Source organism: Rutilus rutilus, assembly GCF_951802725.1.
Source record: "Rutilus rutilus genome assembly, chromosome: 9".
Classification (NCBI taxonomy): Eukaryota; Metazoa; Chordata; class Actinopteri; order Cypriniformes; family Leuciscidae; genus Rutilus; species Rutilus rutilus.
Window position 1 is genome coordinate 20,023,466 of NC_140223.1, and position 14,570 is coordinate 20,038,035.

Genomic DNA, 14,570 nt, shown 5'->3' on the forward strand with positions numbered 1-14,570 from the left:
CAAGTTTTTCACACCTGGATTTGGGTATCCCCTGCCATTCCTCCTTGCAGATCCTCTCCAGTTCTGTCAGGTTGGATGGTAAACGTTGGTGGACAGCCATTTTCAGGTCTCTCCAGAGATGCTCAATTGGGTTTAAGTCAGGGCTCTGGCTGGGCCAGTCAAGAACAGTCACGGAGTTGTTGTGAAGCCACTCCTTCGTTATTTTAGCTGTGTGCTTAGGGTCATTGTCTTGTTGGAAGGTGAACCTTCGGCCCAGTCTGAGGTCCAGAGCACTCTGGAGAAGGTTTTCGTCCAGGATATCCCTGTACTTGACCCCATTCATCTTTCCCTCGATTGCAACCAGTCGTCCTGTCCCTGCAGCTGAACACCCCCCCCCCCCCCCCCCCCATTGTGCAAAAATGTCAACAATTCTGTGTTTTTCTGTCAATATGGGGTGCTGTGTGTACAATAAAAAAAAAAGAACTTAAATGATTTTAGCAAATGGCTGCAATATAACAAAGAGTGAAAAATTTAAGGAGGTCTGAATACTTTCCGTACCCACTGTAAGTTGATTGTCAAATTGTTAAATGCAAACAATATAAACAGGTCTTTACGAACGCAAGATATCTGAAACCTGCTGTTGTGTGGACTAAAAATATTGTTAGGTGTATTTGGATCGCTTCTTCGAAACAAAACCTGCTAAGTGGAATCTGATATGCCGTAGACCTACTACATGACCTCTATTGTTGAGTTATAGCTGGGCTGAAATGTGAAGTGCATTGCACTGGTCTGCATGTGGTGAAGCGTCTGCAGTCGATAACAAGCAGCTGAGCCAGTAAAGAATGTCTTCCTCATCTCAACACAGGCAGGCTGGAGCTTTCTAGACCATCATCTCCAGATGTTTTATCTAGCTTTAACATATGATCAGCCTCCATAACACCCATTAATGGCAAACTCGTCGGTCTGCATGGTATTTGATAGCTAGAATTGTTTAACTGTGAGGGGAGAAGAAAGATAGAGAGCTGTGTTAAACGAAAAAAGGATTTGGGAATATAAAATAGGACTAGAAGAGGGTGTGGAATATGGGCTGTTGTGAAATCATACTGTCATCTCTCAGGCATGTCTGCTGAATTCTTTCTGCCTTCTAAATTTCCCCTCCTATTTCTCATCCCTCTATTTTCTTGAGTCTTTCTAATGCCACCTCTCCCCAAGAGATTACCTCACAGTTCTGCCTTTTGCTAGATTTAGTAGCTTAAGCTCTCCATTTTGTGCCTCTTTTTCTCTTGTTGTCGTCTTGTCCTTGTCTGCTCACGCTCTTTACTGCCTGAGTGCAGAAACAGCAGGTTCTGAATGTGGCATGATAATGCAATAGGCTATTGGTATTCATTCCTGTCATGTTCCTTACAACTGTCAGCATATCTGGCTTTCTCAATTTCATTCCCTGTCTCTCTTTATTCTAGCAGTGACTTTGACTTTCCGTTTTGCACGTGGCCTCCAATTAATGATGTCTTAACATTGATGTTGCATTGATTTACATAGCCATCCAGAAAGCTGTCATGTCAGAGTTACTGATGCCTGAGAGGCTGAGTAAAAGAGCTGATTGGCAAAAGACAATGTGAAATAGCTTGAAGTCAGCTTTTAAAATTAACATAAACTTATTACACAAAGAGCTTAAACAAAACTGCTGGCACTTTGCACAAATTGGCTATAAAATTGAGCCTAAACGTCATAAAAATGTTAGTTGTCAATCTCTGGAAGTCAACTGAATATTATGTTAGCGTTTTTTGTTTTATATGAAGTTCTCAATTTTTGCAAGTGTAAAAAGTATTTATAAAAATTGAGAAAATGGATTGAGGTTATTTGTTTGTCTTCCCAGCATGCTGTAAAAAAAAAAAAAAAAAAATTATGTTGTGTACTGTATTCATGGAAAGTGCTTGCTATTTTAAATTATAGGATATGTTCTACATCATACTAAGCTAAATGTTAACTAAAATAAATAGTCCGCACATTCAGTCATCCTTGCATACACTGCAAAAGAAGGTTTATTTCAGGTATTATTTCAATGATGGTAATCCTTTATTTTGCTCGGACAGTCACACACCTTTCCAGTGTGTTGGAGAATAGAACAGTATGATAGAATCTGCACTCAGTCATAATTACCACACTTATTATGGAAGAGTCTTCAACATATTATCTGAGGGTCAAGGCCATTTTTATTCACCTACATTAAATCTACATTCAGGGTCAGTAATTATTATTATTTATGTTTTACGTTTTTGAAAGACATCTCTTATGCTCACCAAGGCTACATTTATTTGATGAAAATACAGTAAAAAATAGTAATAGTTTGAAACATTATCTCCGGTTTAAATAACTGTCTTCTATTTGAATATATTTTAAAATGTAATTTATTCCTGTGATGGCAAATTACTCCAGTCTTCAGTGTCACATGATCCTTTAGAAATCATTCTAATATGCTGATTTGCAGCTCAAGAAACATCTCTTATTATTATCAATGTTGAAAACAGTTGTGCTGCTTAATTTTTTTTGTGTAAGCGGTGATTTAATGCATACTGACCCCAAACTTTGAAGAATACTGCATATATAATGTATCCAGCTATGTAAATTATGGATTTATGTCTTTTTTACCACTTTTTATAGACAACATAAAAATGATTTTATGGGTTGGGTGTTTTGCTTTTTCTCTTTTCCTCTTTAACAGCATGTGAATGAGTTGTAACAATGCAATTCAGGATGGCGCATCTCTGACACCCTCCCACCCACCTGCTGCTCAGAGTCTTTGCTTTATCTTCAGTAATCGAAAGGGTTCATTTCTGTATAGCTGAGAAATGAGAAACTTCAACCTTATTATCTTCGGTAATTAAGTCGAACCGTCTTTCCAATCTATCACACTGAAGTAATCACCTGATTTCATTTAGTTTCACAGGAAAAGAGGATTTTTCACAGCACACACACCTGCTGACGGGTCAATAATTAGTCTTGTGTGAGAAAATAAATGAGTGCTGGAAGTAAAGACACCGTTCTAACTGTAGAAATCGAGACATGTGGTAGACAAAATGTATTGCTTGTCACTATCTGCTTTTTTTCAAATTGAAGAGTGATTTAAATTTCAGATAAATTAAAAAGCTGCATTAAATAAATTAAACATTACGTAGATTGCAAAATCTCTCTGATTATCCTTTCCAGCTTAAATAACTCAGGTGCTTTCTAAGCAGTCAAAAGCTGCTTTGGTGTCATATGTTGCATGTAAGGGATAATGTAGAGTGAGGCGGTTGTTATAGCGAATACAACCCCGACAGGCTGATCAGGATCCTGACGCGAAGCGGAGGGGTCTTGAATCAGCCTGAAGGGGTTGTATTCGCTATAACAACCGCCTCACTCTACATTATCCCGCTTATTACATGGCTACCTACCAAATAAATCAATAATTTGACACAAAATATTGATTTAAAAAGGAGTTTATCGATTTAAAAACGATTGTATTGCTTCCGCTAAAGAAAATAGTCCGTTCCGTCTCTACGGTTAGAATCCTGCGTCCATAGCAACGCTCTGTTTTTCATGGCAACGGTGTGTTATACTTCGCAGCGGTCTGTTATCAAGAAATAACAGACCGCATTCTACATTGGAATTCAACCAAGCCATGTAATAAATGAAAATAAAGTACAGGAAAGATTACTTGGGTAAGATTATACAGTGCTATGCATAAGTTTAGACACCCATGCTAAAGTTGACTAAAAAGAGGAATAAAAAATCATCTTTTGGAAATTGAACTTAATGCCTTAATTAAAAAAATTAGGAAAAATCCAACCTTTAAGGACACCAATTTTCTTTGTGAATGAATAATGTATCGTAAAAAAATAAATGTTCTTCCTTAAAATACAGGGTGCATAAGTTTGGACACCCCTATGTTAAATTCCCATAGAGGCAGGCAGATTTTTATTTTTAAGTATTTTTTTTAATTTATTTTTTAGGATACTATGCATCCTGATAAAGTTCCCTTGGCCTTTGGAATTAAAATAGCCCCACATCATCACATAGCCTTCACCATACCTAGAGATTGGCATGGGGTACTTTCCATAAGATCATCTCTCAATGCAAATCAAACCAGCTATTAGGCTAACTGAAATAAAACCATGCCAATCTCTAGGTATGGTGAAGGCTATGTGATGATGTGGGGCTATTTTAATTCCAAAGGCCAAGGGAACTTTATCAGGATGCATAGTATCCTGGATCCATGAAGTAACTGGCCTTTAAAAATAAAAATCTGCCTGCCTCTATGGGAATTTAACATAGGGGTGTCCAAACTTATGCACCCTGTATTTTAAGGAGAACATTTATTTATTTACGATACATTATTCATTCACAAAGAAAATTGGTGTCCTTAAAGGTTGGATTTTTCCTAATTTTTTAAACTAAGGCATTAAGTTCAGTTTCCAAAAGATGATTTTTTATTCCTCTTTTTAGTCAACTTTAGCATGGGTGTCTAAACTTATGCATAGCACTGTATGTAACCAATGATTCCTCAGACTGGAGAGTTATTTAACTTGTTAACTCTCACAACCCCCCCTTTTTTTTTTTTTTTTTTACTTATATTTTTATTTAGAACCACAGCATTACATACAATACAGTATGGCATTGGGTTTTAACATGTTAGTCCATTATGTTTCCACAATATTGACAATTCTTCAAAACTTAATTATATCGTACACATTATACAGAGAATGAAAACAAATACACCTAGTACAGGGGGAGGAAAGACATTTTTTTTTGTTTTTTTAAAGGAATGGAGAAAGTCAGAGATGAACACAGGGTGGATATGACAGTATAGCCTAACTCATGATCACTGGGTTGTAAAGGCATTACAGGGGCCCACCTCTTTAAGAAAACCGTTTTCTGAAGTCGTAATGCAAATGTGATTTGTTCCATTTCGTACGACTCCCATACTTTTTGAATCCAAGCGTTGTATGATGGAGGGTCGGGTTTTAACCATCTGCATGTAATACACTTAATGGCTGCAGCGAGTAAAATTTGTAATAAATATATTTTAGCTCTACCCTCAAGGCCCTCTGGACGCACACCTAGAAGGGCTATTATGGGGTCTTCTGGGATTTCACAATGGAAGATTTCTTTAAGGGCATCAAATATATCTTTCCAGTAATTTCTTCGTTTTGGACATGACCACAAAATATGGGTGTGGTTAACAACATGTTGGCCACAATTTCTCCAGCACTTGTCTGAGCAGGATGGATTCCATTTTGTAATTATCTGTGGGGTTCGAAAAAAATCTGGTTATTATCTTCCATTTGAATTCCCTCCAGACATAAGAGTTGGTCACAAGATGTACCTCTCCACAAGCTTCCTCCCAAGTTTCAAGAGGAACTGTTTCATTAATTTCGGCCTCCCATTTTTCCTTGATCTGTAATGTGTTATTTGAATTCTTAGTCAAAAATAATAGATATCCTTTAGAAATAATTTTTTTGACCGCACGTCCAATTTGTATTTCTTTAAAACAAACTTCTGTTGGGGAGGGTTTTAATTTCTAGATCCTTATGCGTTGTGAGGAAATGTCTCAGTTGTAAATATCTAAAAAATTCAGACCTTGGGAGTATAAATTCATTTCTTATTTGTTCGAATGATTTAAGTGTGTCATCATGAAATAATTGGTGCAGATAATCAAGTCCATATTGAGACCACTTTTTGAAACCCACGTCTTTACGAGATGGTGCAAAGTCATTAAGATAGCCAATGCTGGCTGCGGATGAGATTTTCTTTGACAAACCAAATGATCTTTGTATAGTTCTCCAAATTTTTTAAGTAGCTTTGGTCCATTCACCCATGGAGGCATTTTTTAATGATACACTGGAAAATGGTCCACCGGGTTTGTGTGTCTTCTCTCATCCATGAAACCAGGGGCCTCAATTGAGCTGCCCTGAAGTAAAACCTAAAGTTTGGGAGTCCCAGCCCGCCATTTGTTTTAGGTGATTGTATTATTTTAAGCCTTATTCTTGGCCGGTTTCCTTGCCAAACAAATTCAGAAATTATTTTATTAAGCAAATCAAAGACAGATTTTGGCACTTCTATGGGTAACATCTGAAACAAATAGAGTAATCTCGGCAGGACATTCATACGAATAGATTCAACGCGGCCAATCAGAGAGAGAGGGAGAGCTGTCCAACGATTTAAATCTTCACTAATATTTGTAATCACTTTTTTATAGTTTGTATCGTATAACTGGTCCAAAGAGGAGGGAATAAAGATGCCCAGGTATTTAAACCCATTCTTTGGCCATTTGAACCTGCTTTTAATTTGGATTTGTTTTGAAATTTGACCATTAACATCTATGGCCTCAGTTTTATCCATATTCACTTTATATCCAGAGTAGTACCCATACTTGAGAATTAGCTTTTTTAAATAAGAATTGTTGTCTCAGGTTCTGTTAGGAAAAGTAGGACATCATCGGCGTATAATGACAACTTATGTTCCTCTCCTCCAATTACAATTCCCTTAATTGCACTGTCGTCCCTAATGAGTTGAGCAAGGGGTACGATGCTGATAGCAAACAGCAAGGGCGACAATGAACATCCTTGTCTGCATCCACGTTCTAGAGTAAAGCGTCCAGATCTACAACCGTTAACTCTCACTGAGGCGAGTGGATTTGTGTAGAGTGTTTGAACCCACTTTATGAAATTGGGGCCAAATTTAAACCGTTTAAGAGTTTGGATCAGATACTGCCAAGATACCTGATCAAATGCCTTATGAGCATCAAGTGATAAGAATACTGCCTTTGCACCTGTAGACTTTGTATAGCTCATAATATTTAACGCTCTACGAAGATTATTTCCATAATATCTCTCTGGGATAAATCCGGTTTGGTCCGGATGTACACTCACCTAAAGGATTATTAGGAACACCATACTAATACTGTGTTTGACCCCCTTTCGCCTTCAGAACTGCCTTAATTCTACGTGGCATTGATTCAACAAGGTGCTGAAAGCATTCTTTAGAAATGTTGGCCCATATTGATAGGATAGCATCTTGCAGTTGATGGAGATTTGTGGGATCCACATCCAGGGCACGAAGCTCCCGTTCCACCACATCCCAAAGATGCTCTATTGGGTTGAGATCTGGTGACTGTGGGGGCCATTTTAGTACAGTGAACTCATTGTCATGTTCAAGAAACCAATTTGAAATGATTCGAGCTTTGTGACATGGTGCATTATCCTGCTGGAAGTAGCCTTCAGAGGATGGGTACATGGTGGTCATAAAGGGATGGACATGGTCAGAAACAATGCTCAGGTAGGCCGTGGCATTTAAACTATGCCCAATTGGCACTAAGGGGCCTAAAGTGTGCCAAGAAAACATCCCCCACACCATTACACCACCACCACCAGCCTGCACAGTGGTAACAAGGCATGATGGATCCATGTTCTCATTCTGTTTACGCCAAATTCTGACTCTACCATCTGAATGTCTCAACAGAAATCGAGACTCATCAGACCAGGCAACATTTTTCCAGTCTTCAACTGTCCAATTTTGGTGAGCTCGTGCAAATTGTAGCCTCTTTTTCCTATTTGTAGTGGATATGAGTGGTACCCGGTGGGGTCTTCTGCTGTTGTAGCCCATTCGCCTCAAGGTTGTGCGTGTTGTGGCTTCACAAATGCTTTGCTGCATACCTCGGTTGTAACGAGTGGTTATTTCAGTCACAGTTGCTCTTCTATCAGCTTGAATCAGTCTGCCCATTCTCCTCTGACCTCTAGCATCAACAAAGCATTTTCGCCCACAGGACTGCCGCATACTGGATGTTTTTCCCTTTTCACACCATTCTTTGTAAACCCTAGAAATGGTTGTGCGTGAAAATCCCAGTAACTGAACAGATTGTGAAATACTCAGACCGGCCCGTCTGGCACCAACAACCATGCCACGCTCAAAATTGCTTAAATCACCTTTCTTTCCCATTCTGACATTCAGTTTGGAGTTCAGGAGATTGTCTTGACCAGGACCACACCCCTAAATGCATTGAAGCAACTGCCATGTGATTGGTTGATTAGATAATTGCATTAATGAGAAATTGAACAGGTGTTCCTAATAATCCTTTAGGTGAGTGTATAATTTGACTAACTCATTTATTTACCCTTTTGGCAAGAATGGCAGTCAATATTCGTAGATCACTATTTAACAATGAAATAGGCCAATATGACTGACATTTGGCAGGATCTTTGCCCTCTTTGTGAATTACAACAATGGTTGCATCCCTCCACGAGGGCGCCACTGTACCAGATTGCAGCGCATAATGATATGCTCTTAATAAGAGCGGAGAAACTAGTTCTTTAAAGTTTTTATCCGTCGGGTCCTGGGCTTTTATTATTCTTTAATGTAGAGATTGTCTCAATTATTTCACTTTCTTTAATAGGTTCATCCAGATCCTTTGCCATTGTCTCTGTTAACTCATTCAATTGTGTATTATTTAGGAACGCTGCCAGAATATTATCGTCAGAGCAAGTATCACAATTTTTGTAGAGTGATTTGTAGAAATCTGCAAAGGATTCTACAACCCCCTTTTTGAGCATAAATCTAAACTTAAATGGTTATAATTTATGAATGCTTTGGAATGCAGACCTAAGGTTGGTCTCTTTTTAAAGAAGTATTGAAAGTGTAAAGAAGTTGTAGAAGTTTACATGTGAACTAAACTTTATTTTATACTATATATATATATTACAAAATAATGTGGACTCTAATTTCTAGAAAATCAAAGCCATATATCTAATCAAATTGTGCTCCAAATTTGAAGTTGATATCACAAAAATTGAGCCAGCTAAGAGGATTTAAAGGACCTTTTCCATGGTAACACAATGTCCAATTTTCACAGAACGAATTTAGAATGTTTAAGCTTTGGAATGATACATAATGTATGATGATTACTAAAATATGGGATTGGGAAAAAAACAAAAAGGCATTAAAAAAGCTGTGCCAACTGACAGTCAACGGGCCATGCAAATAATCCATTTGAGAGGGTTTTATAAAGAACAATGTAACAAATATTATTATGGAAAAGTTTTTTAAATGCTTTTGAAATACTTTTCAAGTTGTTTTCTAAAGTTATAAAAGTCACATGACAAATATCATTTTGCTAACAGATCATTTTAATACTTCTGCTTAGCATCACTCCTTTTGGATATGATCAAATGCTGTGAAGAGAATATAAGTGGGTCAGATGCATTCAGGGTGAGGTTGCTGAGAGAGGGAAATGCTTATTTCTCTTAAAGAGCGTGGGATTCGGGATGCTTGCCAGTAATATCAGGAGAGTTGATATCCTGTTCTGCTTTAGCCATTTCCTTGACATTGCTGCTGTTTTATTTGCTAGCTCAATGACAGGATCATAGCAGGGCTGGAAATATATCATTCAGAATGAACATAGCATGTTAAATCAGGATGTTATTATTCGTCTCTCTTCCTCAAATGCCAGTTCAATAAGATATATGCATGTCCTGGTGTGAATTAATGATGGCCACATTACGAATTAGTATTCTTGCCGTTTCTGTTCTCGCTTTCACTCTTTCTCTCTTCATTCTCACACTGGCAAGCTGTGGTGACACACTGAGCTGATTATGAGTTTGCTGCATGTGCAGCGGTTACAGCAATGCATTTGTTCTCTTTTACTTAATAAATCAGCTTCTCTTCCTGCCTTCTTCTTCTGTTCCCCACTATCACTCCATTTATCTATCTCTTGTAGGTTCTTAATCCATACTTGACAAATAACAGCCGACATCATGATTAAATGAACTCTTAAATTCTATGCTGTTCGTATTGCAGGAGCTGTTTTGAATCTGTAATGCATTTACAGAAAATGAATCCTTTCAATCAGATCTCAATTACTCTCGGTGAGCCGATATGAGTCATTGATCATCTTTGAGTTAAAAAAAAGAGAAAAGTTAACGCTGGTTTGGGTTTCAATAAATTAAACTGCATTGTCGATCTCTTTTATTATTATAAAATTGAGTTCCTCAACAGTTTCGAATGCCCTTTTTGCTCTACTCATATACAGTTCAGCTTTCAGTTTGCCCCTGCCCTACACGTCTTCTTCAGGCACTATTGACTGTTTAAATTACTCTAGCTTTGAAGTACTTTCATTTGTAGAAATCTGTAACCAGATCAGAGAGCAGAGATAGTTGTCACAGTCTAATTATAATACATTTTGAACAATAGAATGTTGTTGCCACAGGAAATGTCCACACTGAAAGGTTTTACAGCATAGGATTCTGGAAGAGGCCATTTAAATATGTGAGAAGTTGTTGCCACAGCTGCCAATGTCAGTAAAAGGAAAATGTAATGGCCATAAATATTTGTTGCCTTAATAATGTCCACAAACGGTATTTTGTGTTATTTTAATTCAATTATTTAATTAAAATTTTGATTGTTTTATTTAATTTTATTTAAAAGGGTGGTTGATTATGATTTCACTTTTCTAACTTTAGTTAGTGTGTAATGTTGCTGTTTGAGCATAAACAACATCTGTAAAGTTACGATGCTCAAAGTTCAAAGCAAAGGGAGATATTTGCTTTTAAAGAAATCGTTTTTTTAAGGACTACAACAAACGGCTGGTAGGGACTACACGAGCTTCCTCCCGGGTTAGTGACATCACAAACCCTAGAATTTACATAAACCCCGCCCCCGGAACACCATTATCATGACAGAATATGCTAATCAATGACTTGAAGATAGTTAACTCCACATCAGCTGCATACATTCTTCAAATAACCATTTGACAGAAATGTCCTGTTGCTTCTACATGTTGTCACTTCTTTAGTCTCTCCATCTTTGTCTGACTCCAGTTTGAACATAAAAGGTTAAAAGTTTGGAAATGTTCAGTGCATGTCTGTGTGAGGTGAAAGGACACAAGTTCTCCCCCCTCTTTTTGGGAGCAGCAGCTCATTTGCATTTAAAGGGACAGACACAAAATTGTGCGTTTTTGCTCACCCTCAAAAAGTGACAGTTTTAACATGCTATATAAAAATATCTGTGGGGTATTTTGAGCTAAAACTTCACATACACACTCTGGGGACATCAAAGACTTATTTTACATCTTGTGAAAAGGGCATTATACCGCCCCTTTAATTGTTTTATTTTATTTCTTTATTTGCAGGATTTCAGCTAAATTGCATCTGTCATAAGAACATGAATAAGATATATTGTGAATTTATTCCTCACTAGTGCAAAATACCCGTGCAAAATCAGTTTTTGTGTGTGTTTTTAGTAATTGTTGGTTTGGTGTGATTGAATGCTCATTGTTACAATTACACAGCAAAAGTTCAGTGACATTTTTATTTGTGCATGGTAGAAAGCACACAGTGAACAGTGAACAGTTTGTGAATAGGCAACTACAAATGATGTCCGTGAAAGAGACTGTGAACGCATTGAATAGGATATGTTTAGTTGGTGAATAGCATAGGCTACTATAACACAGTAGCGATAACGTTAAGCGCACCAGAATGAAATATAATATTCAGAAGTAAACAGCATAGCTGACATATAGATTCAGTTAACATCCACAAATGAATAAGCGTGTCGATTCAGGGAGCAGTGTAAAGTGCCCGTGCAAAATCAGTTTTTGTGTGTTTTTAGTAATTGTTGGTTTGGTGTGTTTGAATGCTCATTGTTACAATTACACAGCAAAAGTTCAGTGATATTTTTATTTGTGCATGGTAGAAAGCACACAGTGAACTCCGAGAAAACGCTATTTTTGAGCAAACAGTTTGTGAATAGGGTACTACAAATGATGCCCGTGAAAGAGACTGTGAACACATTGAATAGGATATGTTTAGTTGGTGAATAGCATAGGCTACTATTACACAGCAGCGATAACGTTAAGCGCACCAGAATGAAATATAATATTCAGAAGTAAACAGCATAGCTGACTTACAGATTCAGTTTACATCCACAAATGAATAAGCACGTCACGATTCAGGGAGCAGTGCAAAGTGCCCGTGCAAAATCAGTTTTTGTGAGCTGATCGCCGTCAAAAAAGTTCAGGAGATATTTCTTAGCGACGGCTGATTTCAACAGTTTCAATATGATAGCATTTTAAAGAAAAAAGTGTCATGAATTTATTGCATTTTTTGGGGAAAATAATCAGTTTTTATAATAAATCTTTGAAAATCCAAATCTGGATTTGAATTTTTTATGATATTATAACCTAAAGATGCTATGTGAAAGTTTGAAACAGAAAATAGTGGTTTTCATCTTGCCACTTTCTTGGTAATGAAAACACATTTTTACTCAAATTAATCAAAATGGATTTATCACGTTTTGGAACCAAACGATAATATTCAGAAGTAAACAGTGTAGCTGACAGATTGTCAGAATGTTTATTTTTAAACCACAACCTTCTAAAAATGATATCTTTTGCATTTCTCATCCAAACAACGTCAAACTTGGCACTGCACTTACTCGTGCCCGTAGCAAGACACCTGTCAAGTTTGAAATCCATCGGACTAACGGTTCGAGAGATATGTGGTTAACACACACACAGACACACACACAGACAGACAGACAGACAGACAGACAGACAGACAGACAGACAGACAGACAGACAGACAGATGTTTCTGTAATTTATAGATAGATATATTCATTTTAGTGGTTTGATGTGATGAATAGCCCTAAAATTCTACATGGAGTTTTGGAGAGAGATTAAAAACTTTAGACATCCTAGATGGTAAAGTCCAGTCAAAGTTTATTTATACAATACATTAAAAAGCTAAATAAGGTGACCCAAAGTATATATATAATATATATAAACTTTCAAATTCAAACTACAAACTTGCCACATAATGTTTTTTTCAGTTCCTAATAAAATTACCAGCCAACCAGCAAGTGTGTCCTAGTTTCCTTATTAACTTCTTGAAATTTTAGAATTCTTACTATTTTCTTCCTCCAGTTAATATTTAATATTAGTTAATATATTCTCTCCTCCGGTTCTGATTTATAAAATTCAATAAAAAGTTAATTCCCCCACATCCACACACATTCTTACTCTCCGTCTGCTTCTTTTCCCTAGTCTGAAATCAGCTCTTTCAAGCACTCCATCCAGTGGGGCATTAGACCTGTCTGGCATCCCTCTTGGAGTGAAAGACATGGAGCGTCTCAGTGCCTACCTTCATCACCACGCGTCCCGCATCGGCAGCATAGAGCTGGGCTTCACCGAGCTCACAGACGATGCCTTCCTCCTGCTCCTCCCCACGCTGGCGTCCCTTCCCCGCCTCGAGACTCTGGCCCTCAATGGCAACAGGCTGACCCGTGCAGTGCTCAAAGAGCTCACGGACACGCTGAAGGACCCGGACAGGTTCCCCAGCGTCACCTGGATCGACCTGGGGAACAACGTGGACATCTTCTCCCTCCCACAACCGTTTCTAGTGAGCCTGCGCAAGCGCTGCCCCAAAAAAGGCAACCTTCCCACCATCCTTGAGTTCGGCGAGAGCCAGGCCAGCGAGCCGGAGGGCCGAGTGGATGAGGACGACGCCGATGATACGAACAGGACAGAGAGCATGGGAGAGCTCAGATCTGAGGTAGAAGAAGAGATTGACGGTGAAATGGAGATCGAAGACATGATGGAGGAGTTGCTGGACTTTGACAGGGAGGTGCAGGGCAAGGAGGACGAGGAAGACAGTTTGTGGACCTTGGAGGAGCAGCGGTTGGTAAAAGATCCCGTCGCAAAGTGGAGCAAAGAGAAGAGGCCGCCCAAAGCAGAGGGTGAAGAGTACTTTCAAAGCCAGTCTTCCCATCTGTCTTGCTCCAGTCAGTCACAGCACTCCTCTGGAGCCATTGAGCCTTTAAGAGAAGACTCTGTCCCTGACCAGTTAGCATGTCATTCGGACAACCCTACCTGATTAAAGCCACTGTCTAATTTGATTAGAGGCTATATAACCTTAGTCCCTTTAAGAAAAAGAGAGTGCAACGAAGAGTGTGACAGGCTTGTTTTCAGACTGGGTTGTCCAAGAAGTCATGTGATTCTGCAGGTTTTATAGGTTTAACAATCGTAGCGGTTGTCTGTTGTTGCAAAGGAGAAATGAATTACTTGTGAGGTACAAAAATATCAAATATTCTTTCTCATTCAGGTTTTCCCCTTCACTGTCATAACCATGAACCTCTGTGCCTATGTGCCTGTTCAAAACCCTGCTGGAGAGGCATGTGTGTAGATGTGATCGGTTTTAACATGCTTGGATATAAGCAGATTGGCTTGGGTTTCATGAATCAATGTGTCCATCTATGCATCTGATTGTTGCAAGCATCACATTTTCTCCTGCAGTGGAAAACAACTTAAATTCTATTCAGTATCACCCAGTGAATATGCATGTCCCGGGTGTCAGGTGGATGGGACGCAGATGAGATCATATTAAGTGCCCCTAATTTATACAGTGGAAAACCAAAATCTCTTGTCACAGTGTTGGCCCAAAATGAACGTGTTTGTATGATAAGAGCAGCGGGACTGAAGCCAAAGAGAAAAGACTCGCTAAACAAAGTGTCGTTTGGCTACACAGTATATATAATGCTGATATTCTGTTGTTGTTACTTGACA

The 14,570-nt window shown here is 38.4% G+C and overlaps 1 protein-coding gene across 1 annotated transcript in view; it reads left to right on the top strand.

The window, feature by feature from the left end:
- lrrc75a (leucine rich repeat containing 75A) overlaps positions 1-14,570 on the top strand; it is a 31,657-nt gene that overhangs the window by 16,383 nt on the left and 704 nt on the right. The window contains exon 4 of the mRNA XM_084419966.1: positions 13,053-14,570. This exon is cut by the window's right edge and continues 704 nt beyond it. Coding sequence (XP_084276092.1) covers positions 13,053-13,881 — 829 coding nt within the window. The 3' untranslated portion in view covers positions 13,882-14,570. The remainder of the gene's footprint in view (positions 1-13,052) is intronic.